The sequence below is a fragment of the Sceloporus undulatus genome, chromosome 7 (assembly GCF_019175285.1).
Source record: "Sceloporus undulatus isolate JIND9_A2432 ecotype Alabama chromosome 7, SceUnd_v1.1, whole genome shotgun sequence".
NCBI lineage: Eukaryota > Metazoa > Chordata > Lepidosauria > Squamata > Phrynosomatidae > Sceloporus > Sceloporus undulatus.
In genome coordinates, this window is record NC_056528.1 from 21,729,719 (window position 1) to 21,753,706 (window position 23,988).

The 23,988-nt window shown below is 43.4% G+C and overlaps 1 protein-coding gene across 1 annotated transcript in view; it reads left to right on the forward strand.

Moving 5' to 3' along the window:
* The first annotated feature begins 613 nt into the window (after positions 1-613).
* Positions 614-23,988, forward strand: part of NUP214 (nucleoporin 214) — an 80,329-nt gene continuing 56,954 nt past the window's right edge. The window contains 15 exon segments of the mRNA XM_042478915.1: positions 614-670; positions 1,641-1,682; positions 1,684-1,837; positions 3,672-3,823; positions 5,775-5,964; positions 6,479-6,549; positions 7,511-7,574; positions 8,401-8,504; positions 10,403-10,509; positions 12,539-12,605; positions 13,124-13,250; positions 13,629-13,790; positions 16,109-16,532; positions 18,740-18,921; positions 20,265-20,356. Coding sequence (XP_042334849.1) covers positions 629-670; positions 1,641-1,682; positions 1,684-1,837; positions 3,672-3,823; positions 5,775-5,964; positions 6,479-6,549; positions 7,511-7,574; positions 8,401-8,504; positions 10,403-10,509; positions 12,539-12,605; positions 13,124-13,250; positions 13,629-13,790; positions 16,109-16,532; positions 18,740-18,921; positions 20,265-20,356 — 1,980 coding nt within the window. The 5' untranslated portion in view covers positions 614-628.

The following is a 23,988-nucleotide window of genomic DNA, read 5'->3' on the forward strand; positions in this document are numbered from 1 at the left end:
CAATTGGGGGGGGGGGGGCAGGAAAAAGCTCCATAGTCGATTATTGGATGGTCTCAAGCGATGTGTCCAGATGAAATACGAATATGATACGACCTACGAAAATAGGGGAAATCTCCCCTCTGAGGAACAAGCAAAGCTTCTATAAAAACCAATGATATCAAAAGAAACCATCCCTTTATGCAGCCTTCCTGGGTTTTAAATAAGCATTTGATTCAATATCCAGAAATGTGTTTTGGGGGAATTAAAAAAGGCAGCTATGGATAGTCGCCTCGTCTCATCCTTATGCAAAAGTTATATCCTAATCCCATTTAGAGAAGGCAATGGTGGAGTGGCCTGAGCGCAAAAGGCCTCTAGAGGGCGCTCCCCTGGAACGAGCCCTGCTGCCCGCAGCCATAGAGAAGCCTGGAGGTTCAGGCTAGAGCGGACCCGGAAGTCGCGACTGGTGGCGACTTTTTGGTTTTGCGTTCGACCCCGCCCACTCGGCGCAGGACAACCGAATCCCTGACGATAGACGCGCGATGCCTAGAGCGTTGCAGGAAGCGGAAGGACCCGTCTTTGACCTTCGCCCCCGGAAGAGGATGTAATTGCGGGAGCGATGGCGGGTTTGGCAGGCGCTCGGCCGCCGGTGATGGGGGACGACATGGACGTGATCCCCGAGCGGGAGATGAAGGTGGGCCTCCTTCCCTTCTGGCTCTTCTTACCCGGTTCGGTTCCGTCTCTAGCTCGCCTTCCCATGCCTCCCAGCTCTGCCCTGGTTGCTCCCTCTTCCTTCCACTCCATCCTTCATTTTCAGTTCCGACCACTTTAACTGCCGTGGCTCAGTGCTGTGGAACTCTGGGAACTGTAGTTTTGTCAGACATTTAGCCACCAGAGATCTCTGGTGCCATAACAACAAACGAAATCCCCCGGCTTCCCAAGTACTGAGGCCAGAGCAGTTAAAAAGAAGCCTCAAACTGGATTATTTCTGCAGTGTGGTTTGGATCAAAGCCTGCATCTGCACTGCAGAAATAATCCAGTTTGGCACCACTTTAACTGCCATGTCTCAGTGCTGTGGAACTCTGGGAACTGTAGTTCATTGTGGCACCGGAGCTGATTACATGCCTACCCTGAGTCTTCTTTGCATGTTTTAAACTGTAGCCTAGTGCTTATCTATTAATTAAGGAGTTTTAAGATGATATGTGGCTGGTTAAGTACACTAATCCCTCCATATTTAAGGATTTGATTAATATGTTCTCTCTAGGAATATCTAGGTCCTCCAGTGAAACTCTATGGTCAACTTTAACTAAAAGTTGCACTGAAAGGCCTAGAGATTCCTAGAGAGGTCACTCTACTAGTCATTTGTAGCTCCTTCAGTGCAACTCTATGGTCAGCGTCTGTTGTACATTAACCACAGAGTTGCGCTGGAGGACCTAGAGCTTCCTAGAGAGGTGTCCTCTCCGGTAAAAACATTGTGGTTTTGTTATTTGTGGTTTTTCCACATTCATGGGGTTCTTGTGCCCCCGACCCTAGCAAATACGGAGGGATAAGTCTAAATTAACTGATCCTCATGTGGTTGAGAAGCTGGGTGATGTTGTATATTCGAAACCAAACTGGACTGCCCTTGAGAAAAATGGACTTTAAAACTCATGACTGTATTACAGGATTTTCAGTTCAGAGCCCTGAAGAAAGTGCGCATCTTCGACCCCCCCGGCGGAGTTACCCAAGGAGCGTTCCAGCCTTCTTGCTGTGTCCAACAAATATGGGCTTGCGTTTGCTGGCTGTGCGGCTGGGCTGCAGGTCTTTCAGACCAAAAACCTTCTAATGCCGATTCAGACGGGGGATTCCCCTAATAAAATAGGTAAGGTTTGTCTGTGTGCTTCTCCGAACAACACCTTCCTTTTAAGCATTAGCTGTACAGCTGTTAAGCAGCAAGTTTGTCCTTGAAGTGTTTTGTCTGTCCATCTTAAAGTTTGAGGACAGAAAAGTTCCACTGCAAATTGTAGCCTTCCTAATTTGGCAAAGCGGACCATAGTGAATATGAGACAGAGCTACAGATACAGAAGTTCAGCTGAGCATCATCCCTGGTGGTGCATTGATTAATTAAATGCTGGTACTGCAGTTACTCACACACTAGCCACTAGGTTGTGAATTCAATCCTAAACAGAGGCTCCAGGGCTGACTCAGCCTGGCATCCTTCCATGGGCATTAGTACCCAGTTTGTTGGAGGCAATTAACTTACACATTGTAAACCGCTGAAGAAGTGCTTTAAGTGTATTGATAAGTGGTATAGAAATGTACTTGCTATTGCTATTCTAAAATTCTACTTCCTGACCTAAGCGCGAGGGAAATGATGTTTACAAGGTTGTTGAATATTCACATTCAAGAACTGGTTAGGACCAAAAGCAAAAGCCTGGAACCAAAATTTCAGGGGTGGGGGGAGTTAGCTCAAAGCATTTATTTACAATGTTAAATAAGACTTAGTAAATAAGACAATGGTAAACTATCTCAGTGGTTAAGATGCCAGTTCTGAGATCAGAAGGTTGGCAGTCCAAGGCCTGAGTGCTGCATGATGGGGCGAGCTCCTGTCATTAGTCCCAGCTTCTGTCAACCTAGCAGTTCGAAAGCATGCAAATGCAAATAGATAGATGGGTATCACTTAATTGGGAAGGTAACAGCATTCTGTGCAGTCATGCTGGCCAAATGACCACCAGAGCAGTCCTTGGACAAGGCTGGCTCTTCTGCTTAGAAATGGAGATGAGCACTGCCCCTTACAGTCGGTTACGACTAGATATTCATGTCAAGGGACTACCTTTTCCTTTAAACTAAGACTTGACATTTCACTTTTAAGGGTGGGGGAGAAACATCCACAGAAAAGCTTCCCTATATAAGATCATGAGCCACCTGATCTAATGTTTCCTATGTCAGCCAGTTGATCCAAGGAAACCCATGAATGCCTACCTATTAAGTGTTCAGAGGTATGTGTCTTCAAACCCTAGTGTTTCCAGTGTTAATGGAGTCTATTGATCAGGTTATAAAACTGCCAAATGCTCCAGACCAGTACTGAAGTGACCGTCTCTTATTGTAGGATTGCTAACACAGTCCTGAATGATTGTGCTGTACCTGATCACAAGCTCCAAAAGATGTCTAGGAGTCTAAGCAAACCATAAGGAAAACATTAGTGAACAGTGTGATGCTATAGTCAAAAAAGCCAATATTGATCCTAGGGTGCATCATTAGGAGTGCAGCATCTAAATTGTAGGAAGTAATAAGTAAAAGTAATCTTAGGAAGTAATATTCTGCTTTGGTCAGACCTCACTTGGAATACTGTCTCCAATTTTGGGAATGACAATTTAGAGCACAAGCCCCCAAATCTTTATCCAGTGTCGGTGATCTCCAGGACCTTCTGATCTGGGCCATTCAAACCCCAACCTTCTGCTTTCTTGCTTGAATGATAGAGCTCTCAATCTTTGATTTTTCTTGCACTCCTTTGCCCATTTACCTTTTACATAAGTCTTGTACATAGACCTGAATTGTTATAATTGTGCCAAATTCAAATAAGGTCATAGTTGAGGGTTATCTTAGTATATTAAGCATGGTCATTTTAATTTTTTTTAAAAAGAAGTGCATGATTTCAATTGTTTTTTAAAACTTTGCTGATATTTTCGCTGATCTTTTCCCTTTATTTTTTAAAGTTGAGAATGTCCAGAGCCTTTTTGTGCCGACAAAGTTCCGTGTGCATCACCTGGCACTAAGCTGCGATAACCTTACCCTCTCAGTTTTCATGGCATCAAACGAAGTTGGCTCCTTTATTGGCTTTTTTGATGTCCGTACATTTGTGAATCAGGTGAGTTGTGCATTTTAATGCTGTTTTCGCCTTTCTGTCTCCAGAGTGTGCTTGCTAACTTTTTTCTCTGGAGGTTCAACATGGCTGTACCTCATTTCATGAAGTGGATTTATTCCTTGACATGACTTCTTTAACAGGAAATTTAATTCTGGGGGCATAAATATCATGGAAAGAGTACAGAGTGGTTCCAACACCATAATAATAATATCAGCTGAACATATTTCAGCAAACATTTTATTGTAAACTAACAGTGTGTGTATGTGTGAACTGGGAAAAAACCAACAAATCAGGTTAACCTTGCTTAAATAAACAAAAGCTTTTAATATGTTCTATAGACTACTTGACGTTTTCTTCAGAAATATACCCAGGGAGTTTTTTTTCTTTCACCAGCCTCCACATTTCTTATGTTTTCCTTTTTGGTGTCTTAACTTAGAGATCTATGTTTTCTTACCATTCTGGAGTCACTACTGTCTTATCTGCTCTCCCTGTTTCTCTCTGTTTTGGTGTTACCTGCATGTTTATTAAGAAATTCTGGAGGCAGCTGCTGTTTGCTTTGTCTGCTGTGGATGACTAGCACACATGGCTAGATAGACTCAGGGATAGTAGAATCACAGTCACATCCAGTTCAAGCTTTATTTTGCACTGTTTGTAGTGTGTATCTGAGACACACTCTGTAGCTCGGCACTGGAAGTCATATTTGTTGAGTCCTCCTTCACTAGCTCTAGCATTCTACCCATGCCAGTGCTGCTAAAAATCTTCAAGTTAGACAGAAAGAAAGTGGAGGCTGGGTAGAATCTCTAAAGTCTTCGTAGAAAGAAGCTTGACTTCTAGGTGCTTAATTAACTAAGGTATGCCTGTACTCTGAAATTTAGCAAATGCTCTTCTTAATTTTACAGCTTGTGATGATTGCCTTGCTGGTAGCCTTCTTTAATGCAGCCATAGTGGAAAAGCAGCCTTTCATTGCTTCACTGTGCTACAGCCATCAAAGAAAGGGGGACAGTGATGAGAATGCCAGCAGAAACATATAAAAAGTGGTCCTTGGGATAAAAATATAAAATATTCTTTGTGATTTGGAAAGATGGGCAGGATGACAGTGTAAAAACTCTTGATGTGCTGTTGCTGGTGTTGCCCTGTTTGTGGACTTCCTATGGCCATTTGCTTAGCTACGATGGGAACAAAATGCTAGACTAAAGAAGCCTCTTTGAGCTGGCCCAGCATGCCTGCTGTCATGTTCCCAGAGGAACTTAAGGTCTCCCAGGGGAAGAAGACAGAGCACAGATGCAGGTTCAGACCATACAATACTCTATTGGATTGTGGCCCTGGCTGTGTTGCCCCTTGCATCACTGTCATTCTTTTCTAGAAGAGCAAGGAGGAGAGAGAAAAGGAGAGGAGGATGACATAATATGATAATGTTAAAAGTAGTGTAAATATGATAATGTTAAAAATAATGCGACAGAAAATATAAATAGAAGTCTGATCTATATGGCAGGCTAGAATTAAAGTGGACCACTAAACTGAAATGATTGCATGTTATCATTCACCCTCATACAACATGCTGGGATAGTATAGGGTGAAGGCCCCAAGTATGTAGCTGTGCTGGGAAAATGGCCCAACCTAAGATCCTGCTGTTAAGAGAGACAGTACTGAGCTGAATGGGCCAAGGGTGCAAGACAGTTTCAGCATAGGTTATGGTGGGCAACTGTAGAAAGTAGGAGGGCAGTGTTGGTCCCCCCAAGAGACCTGGAAGAGCCATACCTACCATCCAAACTTCCTCTAAGAGGCATGAAGAGCATTTTCACCATGCTTCAGGGCTTCTTAGGCAGAGACAATATAGGACTGGTCTAAATGGTATGAGTTTTTTTATTCAGTATAAAGCAGGCATATATGCCAACATTTAACAAGAGACTGGAAACTGCTTATTAATGGAAGTGTGGATTTCCTTCTACAACAGGCTAAACAGCAAAAACGACCTTTTGCCTATCAGAAGATGTCTGCAGCTCTGGTCAGTGACCTGAAGTGGAATCCCATGAATGCTTCCATGTTGGCTGTGTGTTTGTCTGATGGAAGTGTCTCAGTTCTGCAGGTTACAGATTCTGTGAAGGTGTATGCCACGCTTCCTGCCTCAGTGGCTGTTACATCAGGTGGGTAATGTGGCTTTGGGATGGTGCAGAAATTCACCTGGTTCATCTGAAATGGGGCCCATTTTAAATGTGTTCAAATACATACATAGCTTGGTGGCAGAGCACATACTTTGCAAGGAGACTGATTCATTTGCCAACTTCTCCCAGAAGGACTTAGAAAAACTCCTGCCTGAAGTCTTGGAGAGCTGCTGCCAGTTAGTAAAGACAGTACTGAACTAGATGGATGAGGGTCTGACTCGTATAAAGCAGTTTCCTATATTCCTTCTCCTAGGAATGAGAGGCCAGGGATGGATGATTAGAGTAATGCCAGATGAGAATTATTCAGGAATATGATTCAACGACTCCCACTCAGTTACACATATCTATGCTTGCATCGTGTTTTCTGTGAAATTTGGAACCAGTGTTTGAATAATGTTCATAAGGGCAATGTAAGCTTTTCCCTAAGCCAGGCTGGTTTGTTAATGTTGCTTTTTTTCTTGGTCACTGCTAATTAAGCCTGTTTGGTTTTTCTCAGTGTGCTGGAGTCCCAAAGGAAAACAACTGGCTGTGGGCAAACAGAATGGCACAGTGGTACAGTATCTGCCTGTATGTATAAAAACTATTTTACTATGGGTCTTTCTGTCTGCAAGGATCCCTTTCCCCTTCCCTCTCTCTCTCCTCCTCACTCACCTCCCAGTTCATAGAGAAATTGCAATAATGAACCTTGAGTGTACAGTTAGCAAAAAATAATTCCTGAGTTGCCACTCTTTGTGCAAAAGTTACGCATAATTTGAGTAAATTTTCCATTTGATGAGGTTTCTAAAGACTATGTCCAGAAAAGCCTACCTTGGAATTCTATCAGTTAGCACATAATTAGATTGGGCGATGGCTGAAATAAACAATAATAAAACTTGGGGCATATACAGTTAACATCCAAAATCCACAAAACAGCAATATTTAGGCAACTAAAAATGCACAAAATCTATCATGCAAGTTTTTGAAATGCCGCTTGGTTTATCATCAGGCAGAGATGTTAAAGGCCATACAGGAAAAGGAAAAATGACAATGTTAAAGGTCATTGGCCTACATTTTGTCAATGTGTTATTTTTGGTGTTGTCAGTTAAGATGGTCTGAAGGATATGAATGCAGACAGAGGCCACTCCTCTATTTAGCCATGTGAGGTCTGAGAGACAGAGTCATAAAATCCAGAGAAATAATTAGCAACAGAAAAAGTAAATTGGTAAAATTCTCGTTTGGAGGTGTAAACTCTCAGAATCCCCCAGCCACAGCAAAGGCAGTACTTGTGCTGGCTGAGGGATTCTGAATGGCAACCCTCCAAAAATAACTTTTCCAAGCTCTGGGCAATACCAGATTGGTGGTTGGAGGTGTAATAAGGTAGTTTGCTATGTTGGTTGAAAGTGCTTTTACCATTTCAAGGCATTTGTGTGAACTCAAGCTATAGACTGTGCATTGGAAACATTTGAGGAGAAGTATTCCTTTGGAGAAGAGACAGACATAAATATGAAATATAAGGTAATTTAAGCATCCTCTTTGTTCAACTTTTCAGAACCTCCAGGAGAAAAAAACAATTCCTTGCCCTTCATTCTATGATTCAGATAATCCTGTCAAAGGTATAGTATCTTCTTAGAATAGATTTTGTGACTGCATTGCCACACAAATGGAGGGTAGTGTGTGCTTTTTTCACTGACTTTGGCCTGTTACAGACAGCCAAAATAAAGCTGCTTCGAGTCACAGTGGAGGTATGGTGTTTCAATGATGCATGCGTCCTAAGAGTCTAGAAGTCACACCAAAGCCATGCTTCATCCCTAAGGACTGGAGCGTGGCTTTAGTGTGGCTTCTGGACTCTTAGGACGCATGCATCTTTGAAAAACCATACCTCCACTGTGACTCGAAGCAGCTTTATTTTGGCTGTCTGTAACAGGCCTTTGTGAGTCTCCAGTGTATCTTATAGCTAACATATTCTCAGACAGCAGAGGAGGAGCCTCTCAAGAAAGGGCTAATTCCAGTCATTGCCCAGGTGATGGATTTCAAGAAACATGGATTTCAGTGACTGGATTTGATCACTGCTGTCGTTATTACAGTATTGCTGTATTTTATTTAAAAATGAATTTCACAGCATAGTTTTTTTTTCTTGTAAATTAGTTGACAGGATCATTTCTTGAATCAGTTTCATGTTATTTGTGTTTATAACCAGTAAAGCTTTTGAAACTTTAGAAATTTGTGGACAAGTCTTTTGTTCTGGCTGTGATCCCAGAGGCCTTACTACACCCAAAGTCCATAGCATCGCTCTTGGGACAAAACACTTTTCCTAGGATCTCCTGCCAATTACTTATAGATAGTCCTGAGGCAGATAGACCAGTGTTCTGACATGTTTTAATACACCTTCCTAATATATGGTCTTAAAAAAAACTGTGCATATTTGTTTTTCTTTTCCAGTTTTGGATGTGTTGTGGATTGGGACATATGTCTTCACTATTGTCTATGCTGCTGCAGATGGGACCTTGGAGACACCTCCTGAAGTGGTGATGGCTGTGCTTCCTGTACGTCTGGCATAGGGCAGGGGCAGAATTCTTCTCCCATCGAGTTTTTCCATGCATTACTGACTAGTCTCACATTTTCCTGAGATTAAACAATGTGCCTTCAAGTTGCCTGTCAATTTATGGCAACTCCATAAGTTTTTCTTGTATAAGGAATACTCGGAGGTGTTTTGTCAATTCCTTTCTCTGAAATATAGCTGATAGCACCTGGTATTTATTGGTGGTCTTCTGTCCAAGTACTAACCAAGACTGACCCTGCTTTGCTTCTAAGTTCAGACAGGATCTGGTGCCTTTAGAATATTTAGGTCCCTGATTAAACAATAGCAATCTTTAAAAGCGGAATTCCACAAAGAATGGCTTTTTGTCACTTCCTATTTTTAATGGCCTAGATACCATAAAAGCAGGGTAAGAATGATCCTACAAGATGCTTTCTAGAGGATGTTTAGGACAAATGTTTTTAGGACAAAAATATTTTTTCAGATTTTTTTGCAGGAAGTGTATTGGAGGGGTTCAGCCCTCCAAGGTCTCCTTGGATCTAATGCAGTACCTTAGCCTCCTGCAGTTGCCCACCACTGATTTAAAGAACTTCTTTGTGGTCTCTCAGGTCTGCAAACCAAGGCCCCAAAGCAATATGTCATGGGTTAACGATTCTCTTCTGGCAGGCCTTCCCAGACTGATCTCTGCCTAGAACAGAATAAAATGCCCATTTTATTTAGCCCCCCTCAGTATTGTCACCTTGTTAAACTGTTTTAATTGCTGTTTAGTAGTTACCTGGTTTTTGTTGTTGTAATATTGTATTGAAGGGTTGGGGGTTTGGAGGATTGTTTTCTTGTTATTACTTTCTGTATTTGTATTTAACTCTGCTGTTACCGATCTTGACCCTCAAAAGGGAGAGGCGGGATACAAATAAATAAATAAATAAATAAATAAATATTATTATATTGGCTTATTGCAGAAAAAAATAGAATATTTTAACTGTAGAACTGGCCTAAATACTCTAAAGGCACCAGATCCTTTCTGATCTTGAAAGTTAAGTAGGGTCAGCTCTGGTTAGTACTTGGATTGGAGACTGCCATCAGATCCCAGGTGATGCAGGCTATATTTCAGAAGAAAGAACTGGCAAACCACTCTGAATATCCTTGCATAAGAAAATCATGAAATTCATGGGATCACCATAAGTTGATAGGCTACCCCTTGCCTATGATCTGGATACAAAATCATGATTAGCATAAACTATGGTTTCATGTTTTCTGAACTGCAATCTATATTTCTCATTTCATCTTTTAACCTGTGTTAGGGCTGCATCATTTCAGATTGCACATAAGAAGTGCTCCATCAAGAGAAAAGATGACTGCATATTAAATGCTGTCCTGTCAGTAGCCTTCTCACCAACATACTTGTTTGCCAGATCATCAGTTCTCCAATTTTAAGCGTCCAGATGTTTTTGGACTTTGACTCCCAGAATCCCTGATGATTGGCTATGCTGGCCAGGCATTTAAGAGCTGGAGTTCAAAATATCTGGAGGACCAAAGGTTAGAAACCTACTGTTCTAGATGGAGCAGCATCCCATTGTGTGAATGCATACTGGCAACTCTGAAGTGGCACAGTTCTAGCACTTCTGGCTCATCTTCTGTGGCATATTCCACAACTACTTCTCCACTTAGAGAAAAGGTTCTAATCCAATCTCAGCTTTTTTTCTGAAGGTCATTCAGTCCTAACAAACACATAAGAGTCATGACATTTAAATAACTACAGCTGCATAACTTTTTGTCACACCTGATACATTTGTGTTTTCATAATATATTAGACCCTTACCTAATACCTAATGTCGAGATACATTGCATCTGACATGCTCATGGGAAGCCATTTTATGCAAACTTTTCTGTTGTGTTTCAATTCAGAAAAAGGAAGAGAAACGGAATGTGATATTTGTGAATTTTATGGAGCCCTGTTACGGCAGCAGCACGGAGAGACAACATCACTACTTCCTTAACTACGTTGAAGAGTGGTAAATAACAAAGAGCCACAGTAAAGCTAAACTTCATCTTGCACATTTGCAGTAGAGCTCAGTGTGTGTATGTGTAAATCCAGCTTGGAAATGGCTGTGCTGGCTGGATGTTTCTGTAGTGTTAAAAAATTTTTACAAGCTGTAGTTGTTCCTGAGCAGTAGGTGTTGTGATTTTGTTTACTTAAGATGGCACATCATTCCCTCTCTCTCATGTTATCTTATTGACTAATTATTACATTTTTGATTATATTTTTCTTTAAAAAGACTCAGGGCATCTCAGGTTAAAATATACAAAGATCAGAAAAAAACAACAACAATAAAACAGCACATAATATAAAGCAACACTGCTCCCTAATAACAGAGAAGATGCACATGGCTTAAAGTTGCCAACTGCAGCCCATGCAAAACCTAGAAGTAGAGAAACAAAGCAGAAATATGACAGTGTCAAAATCAGACTGACCTGACTATCCAGTTTATGTGAACAAAAAGAGATAATTAGGCTATCAAGAGATCAAAGAGCAAGTGACGTTATAATGCCCTGAAGGTTATTTTCTGTCTCTAGATATCAAAAATCAATATATACACACACAAGACCTAACAGAACAAAGGTGGGAGAAATAGTGACTTCGAGAGTTGCTAAGAGACGATACTACCTTTTCTGAAGCGTAGCTCCAATCTGGGGGCATCTGGAGTGGAGATGGCTCAATAGCTGCCATGGCAAGCGTGGGTGGTCGGCTTTTTGATGACTGTAGCAGAAGTCGGAAAGAAGTTCTGTCCTGCTCCAAATTAGACCAAATTGCTAGTGCCAAGGCACCTATATAGCTATACAAAAATGGTTCCTAATGGCAGGACGTTAGAAGTTGATGGGCTTAAATGACCTTTCCAGGAGGGAAGAATGGAGTGTGATATACAGTAATGTCTGAACAATTGGTGTAAATGTTCTCAGATGATTCCGAGAAGGAAACTCACTTTGTGATATGTCTACTTCATTATCACCTCTCCATAGTCTAGGGATTCTGCTGATTCTGATCTCGAGGGATCCCATCATGGCTGAGTGCCATGGGCTTCTCCCATCCTGTCATAGCTGATGGGAGATCCTGTCATTTCTGGTTTCCTGTGCTAGGGAGCTCCTGGTTGGGTTACTTGCCTAAAATATCCCATCTGATATTAAACTGATATCAGGCTCACAGAGAAGTGATGGAGGGCTGGTTCTTGGGTTACAGTAGTGGTAAGGAATGTTTCTCTGTCACCCCACTCCCTTGAGAAATAAGGAGGCAAGATTGTGCAAGTTAGCTTAGCAGGCCACTGCATGGAGTTGCTGATTCACCCTGTTCCTTACACATATGGGTCAAAATATTGTTTATTTTGTCCCTCTGTTGTAGAAGAGTAATCCCACGGATAGTAAAGTGTGTACGCTGACCCTTGCTTTCCTTTTTGGGAGATGAAAAGTGGAGTAGAAATGGAAGTGGCACAGGCAGAAATCTGTCTTACACCAGAGGTGGGGAACCTTTAGCCCTCCAGATGTTTTGGTCCAACCCACTCAATATGACCAATGGTGAGGAATTACGGGAGTACACCAAAACATAGGTAGTTAGATCAAAGGTTCCTCATCCCTAGCTTACACAGGCCACACCTAAATGGTTCTTTAAGTTAGGTGACATTTGCATGTTAAATATTTAACAAATGATTCTGAAACAAATGAGCTCTGTTCATTGTCTGTGGTTTGTTCCATTTGTTTCATCAGCTAAACAAACTCCTAGCTGGATGAGAAACATATTCTGTTAAACTCTGAAAGGGGGGGTATCCTTTATGCTTCTTAGAGAAAACCTGAGTGGGTGTTTATTCCTTCTTTGGGGGCAGGGGCATAATGTTATGTCATCTAGCAGCATCTTAGTTTGGCTAGCTAGAAGTCCCCATACTCTTGAGCAGGGCAAGGTTTGTCCTGTCACTTGTTCCTTCTAAATTGAGCTAGCAACTGAATTCCTCCAGATGTTACACTTAGTGAGGTGTTTTTTGTTTGTTTTTAAAGGGATCTGGTTCTGGCAGCTTCTGCTGCTTCCACAGATGTCAGCATCCTTGCGAGGCAAGAAGATCAGGTAATTTTCTGCTTTTTATGAACTGTCATAAATTACATTCATTTCTTATCAGAACTTGTAGAATAGAACTGGCAGCAGGCTATACGGCACAGTGGTGCCATTGAAAAGTGGTGCTCCTTAAAAATAAACATACGGTGGAGCCTTGCCTTACGCGGGGGATCCATTCCGGACCCCGCCCTGTAAGGTAAATTCTACCTATGCTTGAGCCCCATTCAGTATAATGGGGCTCATGCTCGCAGTGGGGTGATGTGGGCACGCGCGCCATTCATTGCATTACCACGTGGCTTCCGCATAAACAGGAAGCCGTGCATGGTGCGCCGGCATATCTTGAGGCTTCTTGCTCCCACTGGTACTGTCATGTTAATCAAGTCCTGATCTAATTTTTAAACAACTGAGAGTACATACAGCAAACAGGGTTTGTTTGGTTTTTAAAAGCCTTCCTCTCTCTCCCTTCTCTGTCATGAGGAGGCTTAAGGTAGCCAAAGAACAGGTCGTAGTTGAACTTGTGCCTCTTTCAGAACAACTGGGAGCTTTGGGTACTGGAAGACTCCAGCCGAGCAGAACTTCCTGTAACAGACACTAGTGAGGACACTTTACCGGTTGGACTGGCCATCGATTACACCAGCAACACACGTATAATGATCAGTAAGTTGAACACTGGTCTTTCATTGACCTGAAGCAGGGATTTGCAGTTTTTGGACACTGTCACAGGTGGGACAGGGTCACAGCTCTTATCAGTAAAATAATCTAAACAGTCTTAAGATACAGCAATTAAAACATATTAAAATGGGTTAAAGCCATATACTTTTAAAGGTTAGAGACCAAAGTCTTTGGATTTGTTTTAACTTGATGCTGAAATAAAGGGTCTACCCTGTGTTGTCACAGTGTTTTGCTCCATTGGTGGGACACAGGAAGAGTGCCCCTCCAGCAGATCTTGGGCAGGCAGAGCTTGCTGGTCCTTTCAGAAAATTGTTTGGAAGATTGGCTTTTGGCTCATTCTGTGCTTCTGGGAAATTTTTGCAGGTGAGGAGAAGAGTGTGGATCCATCTCCTGTTCTTCTACTTCTCTCTACTGATGGAGTGCTCTGCCCCTTTTACATGGTCAATCAAAATCCTGGAGTCAGGCCTTTACTCATGACACCTGAGCCTCTGTCTGCAGAAGGGGAAAGAGGAGCAAAATCAGCTGGTAAGTTAAAGTGGGAGGCCAACAAATACCAAGTGCTGTAGGCTATGTTTTAGAGAAAGAAAGAGGCAAAACCCCTTCTGAGGATCCCTTGCCTTAGAAAACCCTTTAAAATTCAAGTGACTTGAAGGCACAGATCCTTAAGGAATCCTTTCTCTCAGTCTTATCACCTTTGGTAGGAATGTGGGAGAAAGTACTCTCTGGCTTTGGAATGTACTTCCCAGAGAGAGTAGAACTGCTTCTGTTGTGTTCTTATTTTGGCAAATGCATCAACAATTTTTGGGGAACTGTTCATTTATAAGAAAAGGGCTTTTAATAGTTGGCTTATTTCTTAGCCTTTAAAATTAAATTGCTCTTAATTCTACTGATAATTACAGTGGAACCTCGCCATATGCGGCGGGATCCGTTCCGGATCCCGCCGCATATGGCGATATCCGCCTATGCTCAAGCCCCATTGTAAACAATGGGGCTCGTGCACGGCGGCGCGGAATTGTGCGGGGCGCGTGCGTGGTGCAACGGGCGTGCACGCCCATTCAACTAAATGGGATGCACCGCCCCGCACGCGCCCAGCGGCTTGAGCGCGTACGCTCAAAGCCGCTTATAAAAAGTCCGCGTATGCGGAGGCCCCACTGTATATTTTAAATTCTTTTATATATATTTTAGTAGGGTGTCCTTTTATCATTGCTTGTTTTACTTTTTGTAAGTTATCTCGAGGACCATGCTGAGAAAAAAGTGAGATATAAATGTTTATTGTTGTGTGCTTATTATGACCCTAAGACGAACCTATAATGGGGTTTTCTTGGCAAGATTTGTTCAGAGGAGATTTGCCATTGCTTTCTCCTATGGCTGAGAGCATGTGACTTGCCCAGGGTCACCCAATGGGTTTCCATGGCCGAGTAGGATTCAAACCCTGGTCTCCAGTGTTGTAGTTCAATACAAACCACTATATCACACTGGCTCTCTATAAATGCTAATAGCTCTGCTTATTTCAAAAGATAAGTGGGTGTGGTACTGAGAAGAGAACAGTGCAAAAGTATAGGTTAAATGATTTTAAATGGTGATATGTGGCAGAACAACACAACAAGGTGAAGCCATCAAAAACGCTGATAAAGAACCAAGCCTAAATACAACCAGTGTTGATGCCAGTCAGGTCTCCAAGAGATGTCCCAGGAGTACCACCTAAGCTCCAGAGCCAACAGGATGTGGCAGTTTGATTGGACAAGGACTCTGAGAGACCAAGGTTGAAATCCCTACTTGGCCATGGAAATCCACTAGGTGACTTTCAGCAAGTCACAATGTCTTAACCTCAGAGGAAGGCATCACCAAACCCCACTCTGATCAAATCATGCCAAGAAAACACAAGAGAAAGATGCTTTTACCTGAACCACAAATCTCCCTTTCACCCTTACAATTCCATAAACCTGGTCCAGAAGAGAGTTGGTTACAAGTATTTCCTTTGAAATGCTCAATATGGCAAAATTCTTAAGGAGACGACATTTGTGGCTCTGGCAAGTTATTTAAGAGCGTGTTCATTATAGACACATTTTTGCAAGCAGCTCTTTGTTTTTAAACTTTCAAAGTAGCATAGGAAAGCTATGTCGGTTTGAAATCGATGTGGTTTGGAATTGTTGTTCTTGTTAAAAGCTGTTACCAGTGGTGTTGAATGGATCCTCCATCTTCAAAAGGTGGCATTCTCTTACATAGTAGATGCTTGGGACAGGCAGGAAGTTCATCACCAATTTGGAGGTGCATCTAGATTGTTCTAGATGCGGCACTTTGTCTGATCAAGGAATGCCAGATGTTCTTGTTGGCCTATCAGTTTTATTCAGTAAAGCATGGATGGAGAACAGGTCCCCCTCCACCTATTATTGGATGACATTTCCCATCTGCCCTAGCCTGCCAGTCTATAGTGAACAGGATTCCCCATCTCTGCTATAAAACAGTGTATTGCTGGCCCTCAATTAGTAATATACTGGTATAATATCAGTAATAACAACTATGGGGCTAGTACTTAGAAATCAAAACCTAAAAATAACTATTTGTATATGATTTACATAACCCAGCCATGAAGATTCACTAGTAAACCATGTTCCTTCCTCTGTGAAATGTTACCTCCTGTTCTTTATGGCATAATTTGTGCCTTGTTTTCTCTCATTTGACTCATTTGCTGGTGTGTGTGTGTGTATGGTGTGCCTTCAAGTAATTTCCAATGTATGGTGACCCTAATGTGAACCTATCATGGGGTTTTCTTGCCATGGATTCTCCCTGCAGTCACTGAATAACTTCTACTTTCTTTCCCTTATTCCCCCACCTTCTTCCAGGAAGTACGCCCCCTTCGTCTGTGTCTGGCTCTGCTTCTTCAAAGATTGGACCTGCATCTGCTGCAGGTTCAATTTCCAGTTGTGGGGCAGCATCATTCTCATTTGCAGCCTCCACTTTGAAAGCCCCAGGATCAACAGAGGCCACTGTTCCCTCTCCTTTCCCACCTGAGGGCCCCAAGCCTCCACCTGGTTCTGGTCTAAGTGGAGCAGCTGGGTTCTCCTTTTCTTCTACTGTTTCCAAAGTTCCCCAAACTCCAGCCTCCACAGCTGATGCCACTCCAGCTTCTGCCTCCTCTTTCTCTTTTGGATCTATGAGTTTTAAAACAAGCACAGACAACTCAGCTGGCCCTTTGTCCTCTGCAACGCCTCTTGGACTGAAGCAAAGTTTTGCCCCTCCATCTGTCAAAGTCAACCTCACTGAGAAGTAAGGTTTTTTTTTATTGGTATAGCCTTGCCTGAAGATCATATGTTGCTTTGAAGTAGTTCCATAGGCCTTTTTAAAAAATGGTTTGGTAATGTTTTATGGTGCAATTACACAAGACAGGGCAGGAAACCTGTGATTCTCAAGATATGGACATCAATTCCAACCTTTTCTAAGCCAAGCTGTATTCAAAGTCTGCCAGTGGGTTGCTGGACCACTAAAGATGACTATATTTTCCCTTATGAACCCATTGGAGCTCTGAGAGAGGCCTTTTTCTCTGTCCCATTACCTTTTCAGGCTCATTTGATGGGAACAAAGGAGAGAGCCTTCTCCACAAAGGGAGATACAGTCCTCTTTGGTGGTTCAGCAACCTGTTGGTAGACTTTGAACCCAGGTTGTCTTAGAAAAGGTTGGAAATGATGTACATATCTTGAGAGTCCCATTACCTTCTCAGGCTCATTTGGTGGGAGCAAAGGAGATGGTCTTTTCTGTAGCTGCTTCCAGATTTTGGAACGTCCTTTCTAGGGAGGCCAAGATGACTTCCTCCATGCTTTTCTTTTCTTAGCAAATTCAAAAAAAAGTGCTATCAGGCTTTTAGAAACTGACTGCTGTAGGCTTTTAATGCTGAGTAATGCTGTTAGATTTATATGTACAGTCATTCCTCCACATTCATGGGGGTTAGAAGTGAAGGAACCCCGCAAAGTGGAAAAATCACATATAACCCCCCCCCCCCCGTTAAAGGACGGGAGGGGAGCTAGAAGCTGAGCACATTCACTTGCCCCTCTTTCCTTCCCTCTAACTGGATCAGATGGGCCAGTTACAGAGGAGCAGGGAGGGGTTGAAGAGAAGTGCGTGCATACATGCCTGTTCATCAGAAAGGAGGTGGAGGACTCTGGTGTGCTGCTCTTGCCCATCCTCCGATGCCTCTGAGAGCTTGCCTGAGCTCTTTGAGGCATTGGGGGAGGGGTGAGTGCATTGCATGTGCACTCTTCCCATCAGGATTCCCCTGCCTCTCTTCCAATGCCTCAGACAGCTTTCTGCAGCCATCTGGGGCATCAGATGGAAGGTGAGGGAGTTGTATGCACTCTCCTCACCCTTCCTGAGATACCACAGAGAGTCAAGCAAGCTCTGAGGCATCAGAGGAGAGGAGAGAAAAGCGCACATGTGTGAATCCCCCACTTCTCTTTCGATGTCTCAGGGCTTGCCTGAGGTCTCAGAGGCATTGGAAGTGAGGCAGGGGAATCACAAGTGCACTTCTGTTGCCCTACTTCCAATGCCTCAGCTTGCCTGAGCTCTCTGAGGCATCAGAAGGAAGTCAGAGGACTAGCACATGCTGCTCTTGCCCCTCCTCTGATGCGTCAGACAGCTCAGGCAAGCTCTTTGTGGCACTGGATGAGCGGTGAGAGAAGTGCGTGTACAGGAGTCCACTGCCTATCGCACATGCTTCTCTCGTTCCTCCTCTTATGCCTCAGAGAGCTTGCCTGAGGTCTCTGAGGTATAGAGGAGGGGGAGAGCAGCATGTGTGGACCCTTCCTAGCTGCTCCCTCCCTTCTGGGCTTCCCTCCATCCTAAGGGAAAACCCTAGGAGGAAGAAGGAGGGGAGTGTGTGCGCACGCGGAATGACATTCATGAATAATCAAATTCATGAGTGTCAAAGCCAAGAATGTGGAGGGACAACTGTCTTTTAATTAATTTATTGTTTCATGTTTTAAGTTTTATAAATTGTTCTTAAATAACTTGTATGTTTATACTTTTATTGAAGCTTTGTTATTGTTTTAATTTGTATTTTTTTTTAAAAAATGTTGTTAGCTGCCCTGAGTCTGATTACTGAGAGAAAGGCAGGGTATAAATAAATGTCATCATCATTATCTAGTTCCTAACTTTAATCCCTGCCATCTCCAGATGAAAGGGCCTTGGAGAGCTGCTGCCATTGAGAGTTGACAGCTCCCTCTGGCTGACAGAGCTCCAACCTCTGCCTTTGAACCTCCCCTGAAGCCAAGCCTGGGCAGAAGCCTCAGAGGAGAAGGGGGGGATGAGAGGGAAGGAAGGAGGGAGGACTTCAGTTGTCTCTAATGGTGACATGGTCACTCTACTACTAGGGACAATGGGACTTTAGCACCTGAGGATTTTGGTATTCTTGGAGGAGGTCAGGAACGGATCCCTTGTGGATACTGAGGGCTGACTGTATTCTTTTTCTTCCTTTTCTCCAGGTTCCTGGCTGCAGACTCATCAACAGTTATAGCCAGCAGCAGTAGTAATAACCAGAGCTCCACCATGTTCTCTTTTTCACCTGCTGTGAAGCCTGTGTCTACGGTGGGGGCAAACCAGATGGCTGGGCTTTCTACTCCAGCTTCCGCACCTGTAAACGTTTCAACTCCAGCATCTTCAGCAAGTATGGTTTCTCTTTTTCCTTTCCTTCCTATGAAGACTTGAATTTTGGGGAGTAGGGGCCATATACTGTTTTTCACCACATACATTACACTAATGCATCTTAACTTGATGGCATTACATGAAGGATGGTTATTCATGTTACATTTGTTTTGCAGTTGTCTATGTCTACAGCAACACAGGGTGTTCACAGCTAACAAGAACAAACAATAATTTCTCCCTCTGTTAGTGCACTCAGTTTAGTGCTGGCAGGAATATAATTAAGATAAAGCCACTGAGAAATGAAAGCAAGCTCAGAGGAATGTTGGGGTTTTCAGAAGTACAAGAAATGTGTGTGTTTAAGAGAAAACAGGCAGATATACTTGGTGCTCAGTGAACACAGGATTCTGACTTTTTGGGCAGGGGTAGGGATTTGGAAAAGTGGAGGCATGGGATAGAATGGGCTGTGCCAGAAGTAGACATGACTTGGAACCATGAGGATGGTAAATATATAGAGCCCTAAGAAACAAAAGGTGAGGACTAGAAAGTTTATAAGTTTATAAGATGAAAGCTGTATGTTTCACTAATATACCATTAGCTAGCTGCTTGTTTAGGAAGAGAAGCTGGCTGCAGTTACTTCAGCCTGCTTGGCTGAGATCCATCTGATGTCATGTGTGTGCTCAGAAAAGGTTCATGTTTGGACTGCAGCTCTTGGAAGCAGGGCTGGCAAAGGGATTCTGGAAGTTGAAGTCCAAAAAGGATCTTCTCCAAGCATTTGCACTGAGTTCTCTTGCTATGTATTTTCTATAATAGCATTTGTACCAAATCTTCCCAGGCCAGAAATGCATTAGACTGTGGGGGTTTGTACCTCAGTATCTGCTGTGGTATAGAGATTTGAGCATTGGACTTGACTCTGAAAACCAGGGTTTAATTCCCCACTCTGCTATGGAAACACACTGAGTAACTTTGGGCAAGTTACACACAGTAAGGTTCACCTTAGCATTGTGTGATAAGTTCACCTTAGCGTTACCATAAATAGAAGTTACTTGAAGGCACACAACATCTCTGCTGTTGGTGGCGCAGTGGTCAAATGCCTGTACTGCAGCTTGCGAGTTCAATATGAGCCAGGGGCTCAAGCTCAACTCAAGCTTGCATCCTTCCGAGGTCGCTAAAATGAATACCCAGATTGTTGGGGGCAGTTAGTTTACACTTTGTAACTGCTTAGAGAGTGCTTAAGTGCGCTGATAAATGGTATAGAAATGTACTTGGTATTGCTATAAACATAGATACAAAGGAAGAAAATTGCCATGAGCATAAACTTTTTACCACAGTTTGCTGGTTATGAAAATCTCTTTGTTTTGCCTTTAGTGATGCGTCCTTCCCAGAGTGCTCCCCCAGCTTCTGTGCTTCAGAAAACAGCAAAGGTGTCTCCAGCTGTGTCAAAAGCAAGCCCTTCACAGGTAAAGAAATAATTGATTTGTCTTCCTCTTTTGACCAGAATCATTGTTCCAGGTTAAAAATGTCTATGTGATCCTCTTTGCCACATGGCCAACATATCTACCCTCGATATGTTATGTGATCCTCAGTATGAGAATCACCAAATATTAGAGTTTGGAGGGGCCACAAGTGCCATTTGGTGCACAACTAGGAATTCTAAGAGGCAGCCACCCAGACGTTAAAGTCCTCCAATAAGGCAAGTCTACCCCCAACCCCCAGGCAGGCTATTCCATTGTCAAGCAGTTCTGACAGTCAAGAATAATCTAATCATAGAGTTGGAAGAGATCTAGTCCGACCCCCTGCCATGCAGCAATACACAATCAAAGTACCCCGACAAATGACCATCCAGCCTCTGTTTAAAAACATCCAAAGAAAGAAACTTCACCATTCTCCAAGGCAGCATATTCCACTGTCAAACAGCTCTTACTGTCAAGAAGTTCTTTAATGTTTAGGGGGAATCTCTCTCTCTCCCTGTTTGTTTGTTTGTTTGTTTGAATCCATTGCTCCGTGTTTTAGTCTCTGGAGCAGCAGAAAACAAGCTTTCTCCATTCTCAGTATGACATACCTTCAAATATTTAAATATAGCTAACATGTCACCTCTTAACTGTTTCTTTTCCGGGCTAAATATATACAGCTCTCTAAGTCTCTCTTCATAAGGCATGGTTTCCAGAACCTTCACCATTTTGGTTGCCCTCCTCTGGACATGCTGTAGCTTTTCAAAATCCCTGTTGAATTGTGGTTCACAGAACTGGAATCATAGAATCATAGAGTTGGAAGGGACCACAATGGCCATCCAGTCCAATCCCCTGCCATGCAGGAACTTACAATGAAACCATCCCTGACAGATGGCCATGCAGCCCCTGTTTAAAGACCTCTAAGGAAGGAGACTGAGGGAGTGTGTTCCACTGCTGAACAGCCCTTACTGTCAGGAAGTTCCTCCTAATGTTGAGGTGGAATCTCTTTTCCCGTAGCTTGCATCCAGTGGTTTATCAATGACTTGGATGACAGAATTCGGGGATACTTATCAAATTTGCGGATGACATCAAATTAAGGGGAGTAGCTAACACCCCAGAAGACAGGATCAAAATTCAAAATGACCTGAATAGACTGGAAAGCTGGACCAAAGCTAAGAAAATGAAATTCAACATGGAGAAATGTACGGTACTACACTTAGGGCGGAAAAAAGAAATGCACAGATATAAGATGGGGGACACTTGGCAGAATGAGACTACGTGTGAAAGGGATCTAGGAGTCCAAGTAGACCACATGTTGAATATGAGTCAACAGTGCGATGCGGCAGCCAAAAAGGCCAATGCAATTGTACTTGTATAGTGTCTAGTTCAAGGGAAATAATAGTGCCACTCTATTCTGCTTTGGTGAGGCCTCACCTGGAATATTGTGGCCAGTTCTGGGCACCACAATTTAAAAAGCACATTGAGAAACTGGAGCGTGTCCAAAGGAGGGCGACTAAAATGGTGAAGGGTCTGGAAACCATGCCCTATGAGGAACGACTAAGGGAGCTGGGGATGTTTAGCCTGGAGAAGAGAAGGTTAAGAGGGGATATGATAGCACTGTTCAAATATTGGAAGGGATATCTTATTGAGGATGTTTTTGCTACTCCAGAGAACAGGACCCAGAACAATGAATGCAAGCTACGGGGAAAGAGATTCCATCTCAACATTAGGAGGAACTTCCTGACAGTAAGGGCTGTTTGACAACACACTACCTCGGAGAGTGGTGGAGCCTCCCTCCTTGGAGATCTTTAAACAGAGGCTGGATGACCATCTGTTGGGTATGCTTTGATTCCTGCATGGCAAGGAGTTTGGATGGCCTTTGTGGTCTCTTCCAACTATATGATTCTACCTCTAGGTGACATTTGTTCCACCCCATCTTCCCCTCCTCTCCAAGAGGAGATTCCCTCCCTTCTTGACAAAGGTGCCATTCAACGCATCCCACATAGATGCACAATGGATGGTTACTTCTCCAGGTATTTTATGGTGCCAAAGGGGGATGGCGGACTTCGCCACATACGTGATCTAAGGGGTGTCAACTGCTACATCACACCACGCAAGTTCAAGATGGTGACTCCTCGGTCCATCCTTCCCTTCCTCCATCAAGGAGATTAGTTTGCATCAATTGCCATCAGACCTCAGCACCGCAAGTTTCTCTGTTTCACTGTCAACTATCTCTATCAATATACCATCCTATTCTTTGGCCTTTCCACCTTCCCTGGTGTCTTTACAAAATTAATGGCAGTGATCATCTCTCACCTTTGTGTCCACGGAATCAAGATTTTTCCTTATTTGGAAGATTGGTTGCTGGTGTTGTCCACCCACACACAGTTGTTCTGAGATGTCCACACCACTCTCTCTCCTCACTGACTTGGCCCTGATGATCAACCCCTCCATGTCCATCTTGGAACTGGTCAGGGTGATTGAGTATATAGGCATGTCTCTGGACTCTGTTATGGCTTGTGCTTACCTACCCAATAGAATGGCAGAAAGCCTTTGGACTCATCTTTGTTCCATTCTCTCTATGGACCATTCTACAACAAAGGACATTCAATGGCTTCTAGGCCTCATGGCCTCCACCACAGCCGTGACCTACTTGGTGTGCCTAAGATTCCAGCCCCTGCAGGAATGCTTTCAGTCTGTGTCGGACCACCTCAACAACAGGCAGTTCAAGAGGCTGACGCTCCCTCAACTTATTTGTGCCTCTCTTCAGTGGTGGTTCATCTCCAAGAACATCCTCAGGGGGATGCCCTTTCAAGCTCCAGAACCTTCCAGGATGGTCACCACAGATGTGTCCATGACAGGCTGGGGGGCCCATTGCAGAGACCTCTGTGTACAAGGCCACTGGTCCCCATCAGAAATGAAAATGCACATCAATGCCTTGGAGCGGTTGGCTGTTATCAAAGCCTTTCAGGCTTTCGAAAATTACATCCTTCACAGGGTCGTCCAGGTTGTAACAGACAATACTACCATGGTCTGTTATGTCAACAAACAGGGCAGAACACACTCCCCTGTTCTTCATCTTGGTCAACAACTCTGGACATGGTGCCATCACTGTTCCATTCACCCGGTGGAGTTCTTCTGGCAGACAAGGACAATGTCCTGGCAGACTCCTTCAGCAAGGACAGGGTCCTTCAGCACGAATAGACCTTGTCGTCAGAAGCTTTCTGTCTCATTGGGGGACACCCTCCTTGGACTTTTTTGCCACTCTGGGCAATACATAATGTCCGATGTTCTGCACCAGAGTGGGCTGAGGGACAGGTTCCTGGGAGACACTTTCTTTCTCCATTGAAGGTGTCATTTCCTTTACACCTTCTCCCCACTCCCATTACTGGTGAGAATTGTGGCCAAAATGATAAGAGACAGAGACAATGTGATCCTGCCAGCTCCTTACTGACTCTGGAAACCCTGGTTTGCCCTCCTGCTTCACTCATCAAGGGCCAATACCTCAGACTTCCAAACTGGGCAGACCTTCTCTCCCATTCCAACTGTGCCCTCCTCCAGTCTGTTTGGACTTCTGCTGTTTTCCAGGAGTTCTCAATCATTCTTACTAATAAACTCTATTTTAAAAAAGAAAATATTAA